Source organism: Haliotis rubra, unplaced genomic scaffold (genome assembly GCF_003918875.1).
Source record: "Haliotis rubra isolate DU_JTF1 unplaced genomic scaffold, ASM391887v1 Scf83, whole genome shotgun sequence".
In the NCBI taxonomy this organism is placed as follows: domain Eukaryota; kingdom Metazoa; phylum Mollusca; class Gastropoda; order Lepetellida; family Haliotidae; genus Haliotis; species Haliotis rubra.
The window spans coordinates 2,383,971-2,397,206 of NW_025767557.1; the positions used below are offsets into that span (position 1 = coordinate 2,383,971).

Genomic DNA, 13,236 nt, shown 5'->3' on the forward strand with positions numbered 1-13,236 from the left:
CACGGCGGGGGACACCAGAAATGGGCTTCACAAATTGTACCCATTTGGGGAATCGAACCCGGGCCTTCGGCGTGACGAGCGAACGCCTTAACCACAGAGTAATGGAAACCTTCATGGTTCTGTATTGCATGGAGCTGGGCCTCAAGAGCTTGTAGCAATACTAGCATCAAGGTCTACATTGTCAGTGACTGGTCTTAGCACTATGGGGTGGTAGGGTAGCCTAGTGGTTAAAGCGTTGGCTCGTCACGCCGAAGACCCGGGTTCGAATCCCCACATGGGTAACAATGTGTGAAGCCCATTTCTGGTGTCCCCCGCCGTGATGTTGCTGGAATATTGCTAAAAGCGGCGTAAAACCATACTCAGTCAGCCAGCAATATTAATATAGGATCAGTTACTGGCTTACAGAGATCGATAACGTGTGTGAGCAGGAAATGCCGTGATCTATTCAGTGAGAGGCAACGTGCAATACAGGCAATATGGGGATTTCCGGGCGTTAATATTGCATTCGTGGCCAGGCAATACTGTCGGTGTGTGTACATACACAGTCAGTCTTAGCACTATATAAAGGTTATCCTATTACCCAGAACCAGCAAACAAAGAGCTACACAATCAGTCACAGCTATGGGGTGTTCTTTGCTGGTAGTTGCATGGTTAGATTAAACACATATATACATAAGAAAACAATAACATCATCCTCGATAATCTCCAGGGTATACGTTCCGATAAATCTCCACTATATAGTGGAGATTATCGAGGATGCAATAACATTTGATATGTATGAAATCAACAGTTACCTGGACATCATACATACCAATAATGAACCCATTATAACGAATATACCTTTTCGCATTGGAATACTAGTCATTAACTTTGATTGTTAAATAAATTACAAATTACCACACGTGTTCATATTTATCATGCGTTTGAAGTTGGCATGAACAAACAAACAAAATAAATTACATTCTTCTTGTAAAATTATCAATAAATATATAAATGCATTCAATCTGCATCCAAACAATATCTGACCTGGTGAATATAGGCGGTATCCTTTCTCCCACACAGGTGTAAAACTCAGTAACTAAATACACAACATATCCAATTATACTGAAGAAAATAAGTTAGGGATCATAAACATGTCATGGGATTTTTTACATGAAATTATTTGCGCAGTCTTCTCTAAAAAACAGTATCCCCCAATACTCATGATCCCTAACTTTTTTGTTCAGTATTAATAAATACTAAACAGATGACATTTTTATCAATAAATGATATATTTTCAAATGATTTGCATTCACACCTCGAAACACAAGAGCACCCCGGGTTACCTTATTATGCGGTGTTCTAAAGGACTTCCTGGTGGGCATAATATTACCTTGGCACACAAACTTAGTACACATGATTCTGCTGTGTTTTAAAATAAGGTGCATGGTGCATCTAACCATCCGTTAGCTATTGGTTAAATCACGGTTATCCCCATATGCTCTCCGTCTGGTTGACACTATCTATTGATGTTGTGACAGCTGTTGGCGACGGACGTCGACGTGTGTGGCCCCTTTGTGGAAAGGTCCAGAAGTACCTGGGCAATCTCCTTCATTCCTTCCTGAGACTGAAACCAGAACATATGTGTGTCGACAAAACGTGGGTAAATGCTGTATAAGGTCAAGGTTAGCAATATTCCATGATATATCATGCGGTCAAGACTGACAAACCAATGGCTGATGTTATGAACAATGTCCAACGCCGTCGCGATGAAACACCATTTTCTAAGTCACGGAGTCTAACAACCCGCAGTCTGTTTCGAATATTACGATGCGCAAGCGCAGCCTCCACTAGGAACCAGACAAGAACACACGATCCAGCCTAGTCGCCTCGTACAAGAAATATGCAGTGGTGATCGATTTAACTCGGGAGTTGCTATCAATAAAACATATGAATGAACAAGTGAAAGGCCTCTGCTTTACACAACTTAGTACGATGTGGAATCTGAAGACAGTCATTTCATAGGGTACAAGAGAGAATGAACACAGACTTGGTATCGAATTACAAATAGAGTTGTCTGCCCTTCTGGACACCTTCATCTATAAAAGTGTTTCTTACACAACCAACCTTGTGACCAAGTGAACCCCTTTTAAGTCTCCTCATAAAGTGAGAAAGCTACAGCACCTACACTCTTGGTGTTGAGATCACTGTGCGAAATAGTCACTGGCCCGCTGGCCTGTGGCTAGTAAAATCCAGTCGGGCTAGTAAATCTCGGGCCCGACTGGCTTGTGAATTCTCATGGGGTCATATGGTAAATATATCACTCTCTCCGACTTTTAAATTAAAATACCCTTTTTAATCATGCAAGATTATGGCCTGATAAAAATGTTCATCATATTAGCAGCTAAATGATGAAACCCGTGTCTACATTCACATTTCGGGCGAGTGAATTTTTTGTGGGCTAGTAACTTTCAGGCATAGCTAGCCCGACTGGCTAGCAAAATTTTGAAACTATTTCGCACACTGGAACTTGAGATGCCATACAGGGTATTGTGTACATACCTCGGTGGAGTTAGCTGGTGTAGGAGTAGACAGACTGGGAGCGAGAGAGGGAAAACTGCAACCAGAAACACCACGACAGTTACAGAGAGTTAGTTAGTGAGTGAGTGAGTGAGTGAGTTGGGTTTAATTCCACTTTCAGCAGAATTCTGGTTAGAGTTATGTGTCAGCTTCATAAGAAAGGAAACCCATCAGCAAAGCTATGGTGCCGAGAAACCTTGAAACATAAACGGGCCGAACCGGGATTCAAACCCACGATCATAGGTTTCTGGAGTGCCCAAGAGTGCCCTCAGACGACTGGGCCGACTGTGCCCCAAGAGTGTCATCGTGGCCCATGAATGTCATTGTGGCCCAAGAACGTCATCGCTGCACAGCGGATTGCCGCGCCTCAGATGACTGGGCCCGACCGTGGCCCAAGAGTGTTAGTGATAGAAATGGGGTGCTGGGGTAGCCTATGGTTAAAGCGTCCGCTCGTCATGCTGAAGACCCGGATTCGATTCTCCACATGGGTACAATGTGGGGAGACCATTTGTGGTGTCCCCGACGTGATATTGCTGGAATATTACTGAAAGTGTCGTAAAACCATACTCACTCACACATTCACTAAAAATAGAAATGCCATAGTCAGAAGAGAATGTATTAGTGTGCCGCTCCCTGTTTCAACTCATCATTACAGTTAATACTCAAATTCGGTTAAACAGTATTTTGCGTATATTGACGAGACAGTGCAGAGAAAAATATCATTAACTTACTCAAGTGCCTCCTTTGCGTCCACAAGGCAGTTTTCTTTACGTTTTAAGTGTGTGTGGGCGTTAGGTGGCACCATCTGATTGGCCGAGGCGGGAGCCGTCTTGACATGCGCAGGCTGGCCGTTAACAATGCTGTCCTGGCTGGTAGGTCTTGAGAACATCTTAGACCAGTCGGACACTGGAGGAAGAGAGGTGTCCTTCGTCTTTTTCAGTTCTTCCTCTGTTGAGCTACACGATCGCTTGAGGTTGGGTTTGCAGGGAGGCATCTGTCCTGTGTTCATCAGTACCTGCCCAGGGGCTAGCAGTCGAGGTGGGGTGTCGTCTGCCTGGGAGAAATTGGGCTCGAACTGACGGTCTCCTGGTCGAACAGGCTGACTTTGATGTCGCTGGCGTTTCTTAGCGACGACGGAGGCCGATGTAGTGCACGGTTCGATTGACCTTTTGGGCGCATGTTGTCTTGGTTGTTCCCTGGAAGTGGGTGAACCCGTCTTTTGTCCTTGACCTTGCTGCTGCTGGATGAAGTTTAGGGGAAGTGACGGAAGAGGAACAGAGGATGCTGGGAGTGTGAAAGATGCCGCAAACGCTGGGAGAGTTGTTGCTCTGAGGATAAACGGAGATCAGCATGATAAAAAAGTGATAGTTTCAATTACACAGGGGCTGGTATTCTACCTGCCTAATGCAAGCGCCATGGAAGGGCACCATTTCTGTATTGCCATAAAAGGGAGAGGTTTGGTTTTCTTCACAGTAGGTCAGGTGAAATGGGGTGTAACGTCGCACTTGAGAATATTTCTTTCATATGACGACGTGCATGCGTGTGCATGTGTATGTACTAACCCATACTTAAGATGGTTTTATAGTGCTAGCTCACTGAGATACCATGCCGCAGTTAAGCATGAATACCCTAATTCAGGCACATTTTACTGACTCCGGGTGGACCAGTCCTTGTACCCATTAATGCCGAGCGCCTAGACAGGGACCAACAAGTACCATATGTTAACGTCTTTGGGTAATTCTGTTACCCCCTATCAATTACATGATCATGGAATAACCATTTATTGTTTATTACATATTAAACTACCATCAATTATAGATGTATTTGTTTTTCCCACGGAAAATTTTGAATCGAATTGATTGTTAGCTTAAACGCACCACTCGAGTCTGGGCCAGACAATCAAAACACCAGGAGCATCGATCTACGTTATTTTGATAAGAAGAAACACATCAACTCAAGTCAGCGAGCGATTGGTCGCCTGTTATCACAAATATAAGTTGCTGAAGTCTACTTCTAAAAGGGATCTCGACTGAAAGTTGGAGTGAGTGAGTGAATGCGTGTTGTTTTACGCCGCTTTTAGCAACATTCCACAACACCACGGGGGACACCAGAAATGGGCTTCAAACATTGTACCCATGTTGGGAATCGAACCCGGATCTTCGGTGTGACGAGCGAACGCGTTAACCACTAGGCTACCCACCGCCCCCTTCTGAAAGCCGGAAATGTATGTTACGGTTATCAACGCAATTTACATTAATCTAAATTTTTAAACCCAGCTTAATGGCGCGTCACTGAACTGACCTGTACTTCATCGGTGGGGTGTTGTTCATGGGAGACCATTGTAGAACTGACTGGTTGGAAAGGTTAGGGTGGGACGGGGTGCGGCGGAGAGGGGCGGGGTGGTTCCTGGTGGATGGCGGGGGTCGCAACGCTGGTCCCCATCATGGCCAGACCGAACGGTGGGAGAGGAACTGTGGACGGGTCACTCGTTAGTCGAGATGTCGTCGGCTTGCAAGCTGAAAATACCCACATATATCAAACGGAAATCTTTTGTGTTTTTGTATGTGTGGCAGATTATGAAAGAAAGTGCACAGAAAGTCAACAAACGTCTTGCAACACTATTCCAAGAATCCAATCTAATTTCGCCTGTAGACATACAAATCAACTAAAACATTCAATAAATCCACCCCTCTCATTCCCCATCCGAACAGAGTCCTCAGGCCGTCATACACATTCCATTTATACACGTATGTTATATTTGGGACTGCACTTTGTCCGGGATTCGAACCCACTCTCAGAGTGAGGCACCAAATCGCCATCTCACAAAGTCAGCGATCTAACCCACTCAGCCACCGCTGCTTCCACAGAAAAATGTAAGTCGGACAACTGGTAGTCTAGATCACAGACTTTGTGTACTCCTCTGATGAGTGTAAACTGACACGGCTCCCAGGAGAGAAGGCTATGAACCACATCACGGCGGGGACACCAGAAATGAAAGTGGTCAAATGTAACATTAACCACTTTCTAAATGACACTCCGTATTCATAATACACGCCCAGAGAGCCTAGATAAGTAACTTGTCTATTCTGCTATACCATAGATCAATTGTGAATGAGTGAGTATGGTTTTACACCGCTTTTAGCAATATTCCACCAATATCACGGCTGGGGACAACAGAAATGGGCTTCACATATTGTACCCATGTGGGGAATCGAACCCAGGTCTTCGGCGTGACGAGAGAACGCTTTAGCCACTAGGCTACCCGACCGCCCCAGATCATTTGTGAGACAATAACGTTTAACATACATCTTAATATGAAAGTGAGATTCACCAGGGACATCAGAACTAGACCTCATGATGAACGAGTGAGTGAGTGAGTTTGGTTTTACGCCGCTTTTAGCAATATTCAAGCAATATCACGGCGGGGAAAACAAAAAAGTGGCTTAACACATTGTACACATGTGGGGAATCGAACCCGGGTCTTCGGCGTGCCGAGCGAACGCTTTAACCACTAGGCTACCCCACCGCCCCTCATTATGAACGAACGCTTCAAGCATAATCTGGTAACTAACAATGATCTGAGTGAGTGAATATGGTTTTACGCCGCTTTTAGCAATATTCCAGCAATATCACGGCGGGGACACCAGAAATGGGCTTCACATATTGAACAATGATCTGAATTAGACGGGGCTGCTGGTAGAAGATATACATTTAGTCTTCCATCTTCCCGAGTCAAGGGAGTTAACCGGGAACAGGAGATTTTTATTCAGTTAACTCCCTTGCTTCGAGGAGATATTAGTCATTATGTTTTGAGAGAGAGTGAGTGAGTTGAGTGTTACGGCGCTTTTGTCAATACTAACAAACATACTAACCCGTGCATGGAGCCACTGTGTTACAACCCAGGAAACAGCTGCTGGTGTAAGATTGTTGGTATGTAGGCCAGGGGGTTCCTGGGGGTGCCCTTGGGAGACTGAGCTGGTTTGGTGGTAGGTGTGACGGGTGTCCAGGTTGGTCAGCACCCCCAGGGAAGGGGGTGCTGACATGGAATATGGACGGGCCACAGTCTGGTCCCGACTGATATCACGACCCTGGTACCACTTCTTCTGTTTGTGGGGAAACGTGTCCTCATGACAGGCGACTGGGCGGAATGGCGGATAGGATGGAGGCTGTTCTGGACTCTGCTGGTAGGAGAGATACCGGACCGTCTCGTCTTGCAGGACTTGGTAGAACGCAGGTCGAGGCTGTTGCTGGTGGTGGTAGTCGGGGACAGAGGGACAGATGGGGTGTTTGGGGGCGGGGATTCTTGGCATGCCCAGCTGGTAGGTCGACGGGGATATATCCTCACACATGCCCGCTAGAGCCTTCAGGTACTCCGAGGTTTGGGTGGAGTGGTGGTACTTTGGTCGGTATGAAGTGGACACTTGAGTTGAGATCAGCTTCTCACTAGACGCCGCCACGGACCGAATAGCTCTAGCAACGTCGTGGTCCTCAACCTTCTGTCCGCTGATGGTGTCGTAGGTGAAGTTTTGAGGTTGATACTGCTGATGCACAACGTTGTTGTAGAACTGGTTCTTCCCGGCATACGGGATGAAGAAGTCACCCGTGGGAGTCTTATCAACTTGCTTCAGCTCCACTGATAATCCATCAACCTGCTGGAAATCCCCTCCGTATCGACTCTCCCCACCCTCCTCCTTGTGAGCAGTCTCCTCCCCCGACAGCAGATCCTCGGGGGAGTCGGACAACCCATCCGAGCAACTCACGTCAGCCTCAATCTCGCTGCAGGAAGACGGATGGCCGCCTTTGGGTTTGTGAGACTTGCTTTCTTTCTTTAGTCTGAGACGGCGCCTAGCATTGGCAAACCAGGTCTTCACCTGGCTCAGGGACAAGCCCGAGTTCTTCATAAGCAGGTCCTTGTCAATCTTGGAGGGGTATGGATCCGTGGGATGATCCAGGAGCCACGCCCTCAGGATCTGCAGAGCTTGGTCCGGGAGTCGGGTCGTTGGACGTGTCCCGTTTGGACAGATGTGTTCAGGGGGTAGGAATCTGTAAAAGACTTGTTGTGGGTAACCTATTGCTTGCGTCTTTTACTTGCACAGGTCTATGTTATAAACATTAAACATTTATATGGAAACTGAGCGTGACCAATGCTTAAAGAGAGAGTGGCTTAACACCGCATTATGAAGTACGTGTATTCGGTTATATTTTGGCGTTTTATCTTGACAAAAGACAAAGGCTCGAAGAGAGGCAGGCCATTGTTAAAAGCCGCATCAACATTGCAGCAACTTGTGATATAATCTAACTAAATAACTGATCAATTTACTTCCAGTGAATCAGTAACAGTTTTCATAGATTTTGTCATCAATCTAGCCATTTAATAATGGCACCTGTTGATATATACTACTGCACATATTGAGTGAATTTGGTTTTACGCCGCGTTTAGCAATATTCCAGGAAAATCACGGCGGAGGACACCAGAAATGCCTTTCACGCATTGTACCCATGTGGGGAATCGAACCAGGGTCTTCGGCGTGACGAGCGAACGCTTTAACCACTAGGCTACCCCACCGCCCCCTGCTGCACGGAATACTGACCCACCTTTGGCGTATTCTGTATCTGAGGAGGGCGTTGAGGGGTTTCCCATGCGTTCCTCCCACTCCCGGTAATGAGCCTCGTCCCAGATGTCCAGCAACCCGTCTTTGTTGCTGAAGTTGCCATTCTGAAACAGGAAGTGTGTCGGGGTCATCCTCGAAAATCCAGTGTATTTTATCTACACACGGTTAGCAGAGCGACGTTTCGGTGTAGGTTCTGACACCGTTATCAAGCAACTAGCTTGATAATGGTGTCAGAACCTACACCGAAACGTCGCTCTCACAGCAATAAAAACTTGCTTGATAACGGTGTCAGAACCTACACCGAAACGTCGCTCTCACAGCAATATAGAAGTTGTTCATCCATATATTGTTATCCTTCCTTACTGCTCCAACTTCTAAATGCCTCTCAAAGAAGTTATTGAGTACAAGTTATTTAAGGTAGAAAGATTTCATTGTTTTTGAAAAGATAGATAGCGTTCAGTAATCCGTTCCCGAGTCCCCATATTCAGTTCGAACTGTTCATGCATTACAAATATTACTTTCTCAACCGTCTAATTAGAGAATGATTAAATAGAAACTCTTACACTAAATCAAAATATTTGTAACCTTTAACTGCTTGTTCCATCATATTAATTAAATTGTAGCTAAGGTCACATGCAACCAAAAAATCAAACATAATTAAAACACAATTATCACTTATTCGTGACATATAATATACATTGCTGGTTATGAAAAAACATATAAACAAAATTATAAGCGTACAATCGCAAATCAAAAGTGCCATATTGTGTACTTGGGTTTACTTCCCAAGAAACGAAGCAGCCGGGATACCGAACCCAGTCAGAGCGGGTGGGTGTGCACTCAAGTGTAACGGCTGGTTCATTAGCAGATGCCCTCACGGCTCATTGTGTGTGTATATAGAGAGATGTTGGGTTTTGTGTTCAAGTATCACACCTGCCTGTCTGTGTAATTACATAATGTGACAGAGACCGAACTCGGGCCATAAATCAATGCATTTTGTTTATGGTGTATAGCCTGATTGGTGTTAAGTTCAAATTGCATGTGGTCAGTGATAGCAGCTGTGTATTGAATATTGTCATTAGCAGACAGGCAGGCAGACACACGGGTGTCAATAAAACAAGACATTGAGTTTTGTCTGTGACAACGACATATCTATATCACAGTTAGAAAGTCTGTCAACGCTAAATAATGACATTGCTTTTAAGTATCGAACTGAGAAAGTGACTCGGTAAGAAGAACGTGTGGTGAAATAGACAAATGAAGGTATATAAACAGTTAATTTACTGTCATAACATATAAAAAGCTTGCGCCTGTGAGCTATCAACAAAACATTAGAAAAATAGCTCACACCAAAGCCTTCACCGAGTATTCACCGGACAACCCGCTTCCAAGCTGCGCGAACCTATTTCACTGCGCATGTGCTATGAGCGCAGCCCAGCTGTTGAAACCCGTTTTCCCCAGAAAACTCGGGGGAAAATTAGTAAAACGTTTGAACTCCGATTTCGCGCGGTTTTTTTTTCATCGCGTTATTTTTCAACTTTATAAGTTGAATTTGCATTTTTGACGATTTGTTTCGGTAAGTCCATACCGAAAGGTATCAGAATCTGCAAAGTTGTATTTTACGTTGCATGTGACCTTTAAGCATTTAAATTTCTACGCAAGGTTATATAACGGCCGTACGTTTGATCTTAAGTCAGTAATAAATGTAAAAAGATAGAGAACATGATTCCAAAATTATTGTGTAGAAATTATAATTAGATTTGAACATTGGTACATCTGTGTTACACAATTTCAGTAGATATAGTTTTAGGTGAAAACATATTTGAATATATTTTCTATGAATTATTTTTTCATAATTCAAAACCTTCTTATAAATCCCGTTTTCACGCACGTTCGTTTAGATATACATGTCTTAAAATGTATGACTACAATATCGAAGACCTGGAAACTTGCTGATGCGACTTAACGCAGTATTCATTCATTCATTCATTCATTCATTCATACAACATAATATATAAATGATTTCTAAAGTAATTAATTTTCTCACCTCTAACAGAGAAAACACTTCATTATATTTTCGCTGTGTCATCCTCAAGCTCAACAACGCTCGGACGAACTTCTCATTCTCTTTCATTTTGTCCAGGAAGTTGTCATCCAGACTGTTGACAAAATGAACCATGTTTGCGTAGTGTCCTCCTTTCACGAACATGTTGGCAATTTCAGCGGCGAGATTAACATGAGAAGGTCCAACCTCCAGCGTTTTGATAGCATCCCATGCTTTGATGTAACTTTCAATACTCTCCTCTTCGCTGTGCTTGTTTGAAAGATTCCAGTTAGACACGGAAACACCATCCATTTTCTCAAATTCGAAGCACCTACTGTTCGCTTCTCAAGTCGATATCTGATTGGATCCTTGCGATTTATTGAGCTATATACAAGAGCATATTACATAAAATTTCAAAACTGCTCGTGGTTTGTGTCTTGTCTATGCACAGACTGGTGTCAATAGACTGAAGATCACGAAAATAACGACCAGAACGTGCAGCACGTGCAGCCTACAAGCTGGGCGCATCCACCTTTCGCTTGCCGCCTTCAGAAATGTGAACGGGATGTCTAAGTTTTGTTTGGACAACTTGTGAAAAATATTCTTCAGTTTGTAGACGTTCCTATAGCTAACAAACTTAAAATAAATTAAAAAGTTATTTTTACGAGTAACTCCAGTAAGACCTCCTTGGTAGTTATTCCATTTCTACCTGTTGTATGTGATATCAAACGTATGTATCAATACAAATAAACAAATGTAAGCATATACTTAACTACTAAACTAAAGCAATATGAACTAAAAATCAGGCGCATGTTCACGATAATTATACGTACTAAACATATATATATAAATATACATAAAAATCAACTGAACATTTTAACCGCATTACGTAAGGATTTTTGTTTTGAACTGACCCATCAGACCTATGTCCACCTACGCTTAACAAGGAAAGAGTTGTTAATTTCACCCAGCTCGACCTTGTACATTCACCCCGCACCTAGACACATGCTATAAACGTATTCACAAGACGTTGCGGGAAATTATGTCTGTGCTGTCTGGGTTCGAACCCAATATTTATGCACTCGGTCGACAGCTTTAATTTGGAAAGCTGCCAAATTTGTTCTTGCGGGTTTCTTGTTCTATAGATCAATACCGATAAATTCCAATTTTTTTAAAACATTAATTATTCTATCATATTGTTCAAACAATAATGATTATATTTTTACACATTAGGAATATTGAAAATATCACTGTCTCGTTATATTTGGGGTCATGTGAGCGATATTTGATTTCGTCATGTTTTGTACTGGTGAACAGCTTGCAGGTGCGGTGCCAAACCAACTGCGCGTGTCGCACGAGCGCCGTGTCACAACAACGCGCACACGTGTTCGCTGCTCGTGTCTCACACGAGCCAAGTTGCCATATATGGACTGAGGCTTATTTCTGACAATATGGGGGCGAATATTGATGAGCTTGGGAGTAGATATCTGTGGATAAGTGACACAAATTAGTTGAAATATATTTGTTAATTACATCTACAAATTTCACATATGCCTGTGTTTTGTGTCAGAATTATGTGGTAGAATTTGGCGTACAATTGAAAAAAAAAAAAAAGTGACTTTACACATCCATGTTGAAATTTCAGGTATCACACACTAAAGGCTTCATCTGGTATTGCTTGCAGTAGTTTGTAGTCCGTTTGGCTCAAAAGCGGACCGATGAATTGCAATCTAGCTCGAAAACTACAAAACATATTATACTCAATGAAACACTGATCATAATCAAAACATCAAACGGACTATAATTAACAAGGTGATGGATCAATATAGCCCCATGCATAGTAGGGGCGGTGGGGTAGCCTAGTGGTTTAAGCGTCCGCTCGTCACGCCGAAGACCCGGGTTCGATTCCCCACATAGGTACAATGTGAGAAGCCCATTTCTGGTGTCCTCCGCTGTGATATTGCTGGAATATTGCTAAAAGCGACGTAAAACCAAGCTCATTCACTCACACACTAAAGAAATCAGTATTTCGGTTGTATTACGGTATGCCAGCTTGATAAGGCAGGGAAACGAAGAACATGAAGACGAAGGCATTAACCACTTTGATGAAACCCATGAGTGTGGTAACCCGTGAGGATCCGGGTTAGAATTGATCTTCAGCAACCCATGCTTGTCGTAAGAGGCGACTAACGGGATCGGGTGGTCAGGCTCGCTGACTTGGTTGACATATGTCATCGCATCCCAATTGCGTAGATCGATGCTCATGCTATTGATCACTGGATTGTCTGGTCTAGACTCGATTATGTACAGACCGCCTCCATATAGCTGGAATATTGCTGAGTGCGGCGTAAAACTTAACTCACTCATGAGCGTGGTGGTGAAATCACAAGCGGAGAGAATAGCGAACTGGGGTTTGAACCCACAGTCCCAGATTTCCGACACTGTGAAGGGACGCAACTCTGTGATGATAGAATAAACAACGATTCCTCCTGGTATGGGACGGGGCGGTGGGGTAGCCCAGTGGTTAAAGCGTTGGCTCGTCACGCCGAAGATCCCGGGTTCGAATCCCCACAGGGGTACAATGTGTGAAGCCCATTTCTGGTGTCCCCCGCCGTGATGTTGCTGGAATATCGCTAAAAGCGGCGTAAAACCAAACTCAGTCAGTCAGTCCTGGTATGGTACACACAAGCAATAATCACAATTAGGGTGAGTCCCGAATCCAAGACCCTAGAATTATGGCACGTTTGAAAAGGTAACTCTTCACTGCAAATTGCGTTGTCTGTGAGTACTCAACCCCATTGATGTCAGGCCAAGAATGGGACTACTGAGAGATATTGCAATTGTATTTGTCAGTTGAATACAATTGCCAATACTCGGAAAACATGTACAAGACAGGAAATAGATAAATTTAAAAACAACCGAAATATCACTTTGGAAATTATCAAGTCCGATCCGGACAGTCCAGTGACATGATCCTCTATCTATGCAAATGAAATACGATGTTACCCATCAATCAATTCC

At 43.8% G+C, this 13,236-nt stretch overlaps 2 protein-coding genes across 2 annotated transcripts; both read right to left on the minus strand.

The window, feature by feature from the left end:
- Window positions 1-772: 772 nt before the first annotated feature.
- On the minus strand, window positions 773-4,984 carry LOC124262244. The gene is made up of 4 exons (XM_046696728.1): window positions 4,861-4,984; window positions 3,291-3,887; window positions 2,542-2,596; window positions 773-1,606 (listed from the first exon to the last, which is right to left on the minus strand). Exons 1-4 carry the CDS (start codon window positions 4,887-4,889, stop codon window positions 1,499-1,501), a joined length of 789 nt encoding a protein of 262 aa, XP_046552684.1. The 5' UTR covers window positions 4,890-4,984; the 3' UTR covers window positions 773-1,498.
- On the minus strand, window positions 4,956-10,527 carry LOC124262290. The gene is made up of 4 exons (XM_046696776.1): window positions 10,219-10,527; window positions 8,155-8,303; window positions 6,432-7,602; window positions 4,956-5,075 (listed from the first exon to the last, which is right to left on the minus strand). Exons 1-4 carry the CDS (start codon window positions 10,525-10,527, stop codon window positions 5,049-5,051), a joined length of 1,656 nt encoding a protein of 551 aa, XP_046552732.1. The 3' UTR covers window positions 4,956-5,048.
- Window positions 10,528-13,236: the final 2,709 nt, after the last annotated feature.

What these genes read in the sequence shown, in the direction of transcription:
- LOC124262244 (XM_046696728.1), bottom strand. Translation starts at nt 4,889, where the DNA reads ATGAACAACACCCCACCGATGAAGTACAG. An exon ending in GACGCAAAGGAGGCACTTGA is followed by an intron (nt 2,597 to 3,290) that starts GTAAGTTAATGA and finishes TTCTGGTTGCAG; the next exon opens with TTTTCCCTCTCTCGCTCCCA. An exon ending in CACCAGCTAACTCCACCGAG is followed by an intron (nt 1,607 to 2,541) that starts GTATGTACACAA and finishes TTCTGGTTTCAG; the next exon opens with TCTCAGGAAGGAATGAAGGA.
- LOC124262290 (XM_046696776.1), bottom strand. Translation starts at nt 10,527, where the DNA reads ATGGATGGTGTTTCCGTGTCTAACTGGAATCTTTCAAACAAGCACAGC. An exon ending in AAGTGTTTTCTCTGTTAGAG is followed by an intron (nt 8,304 to 10,218) that starts GTGAGAAAATTA and finishes TGGATTTTCGAG; the next exon opens with GATGACCCCGACACACTTCC. An exon ending in CACAGTGGCTCCATGCACGG is followed by an intron (nt 5,076 to 6,431) that starts GTTAGTATGTTT and finishes GGGTATTTTCAG; the next exon opens with CTTGCAAGCCGACGACATCT.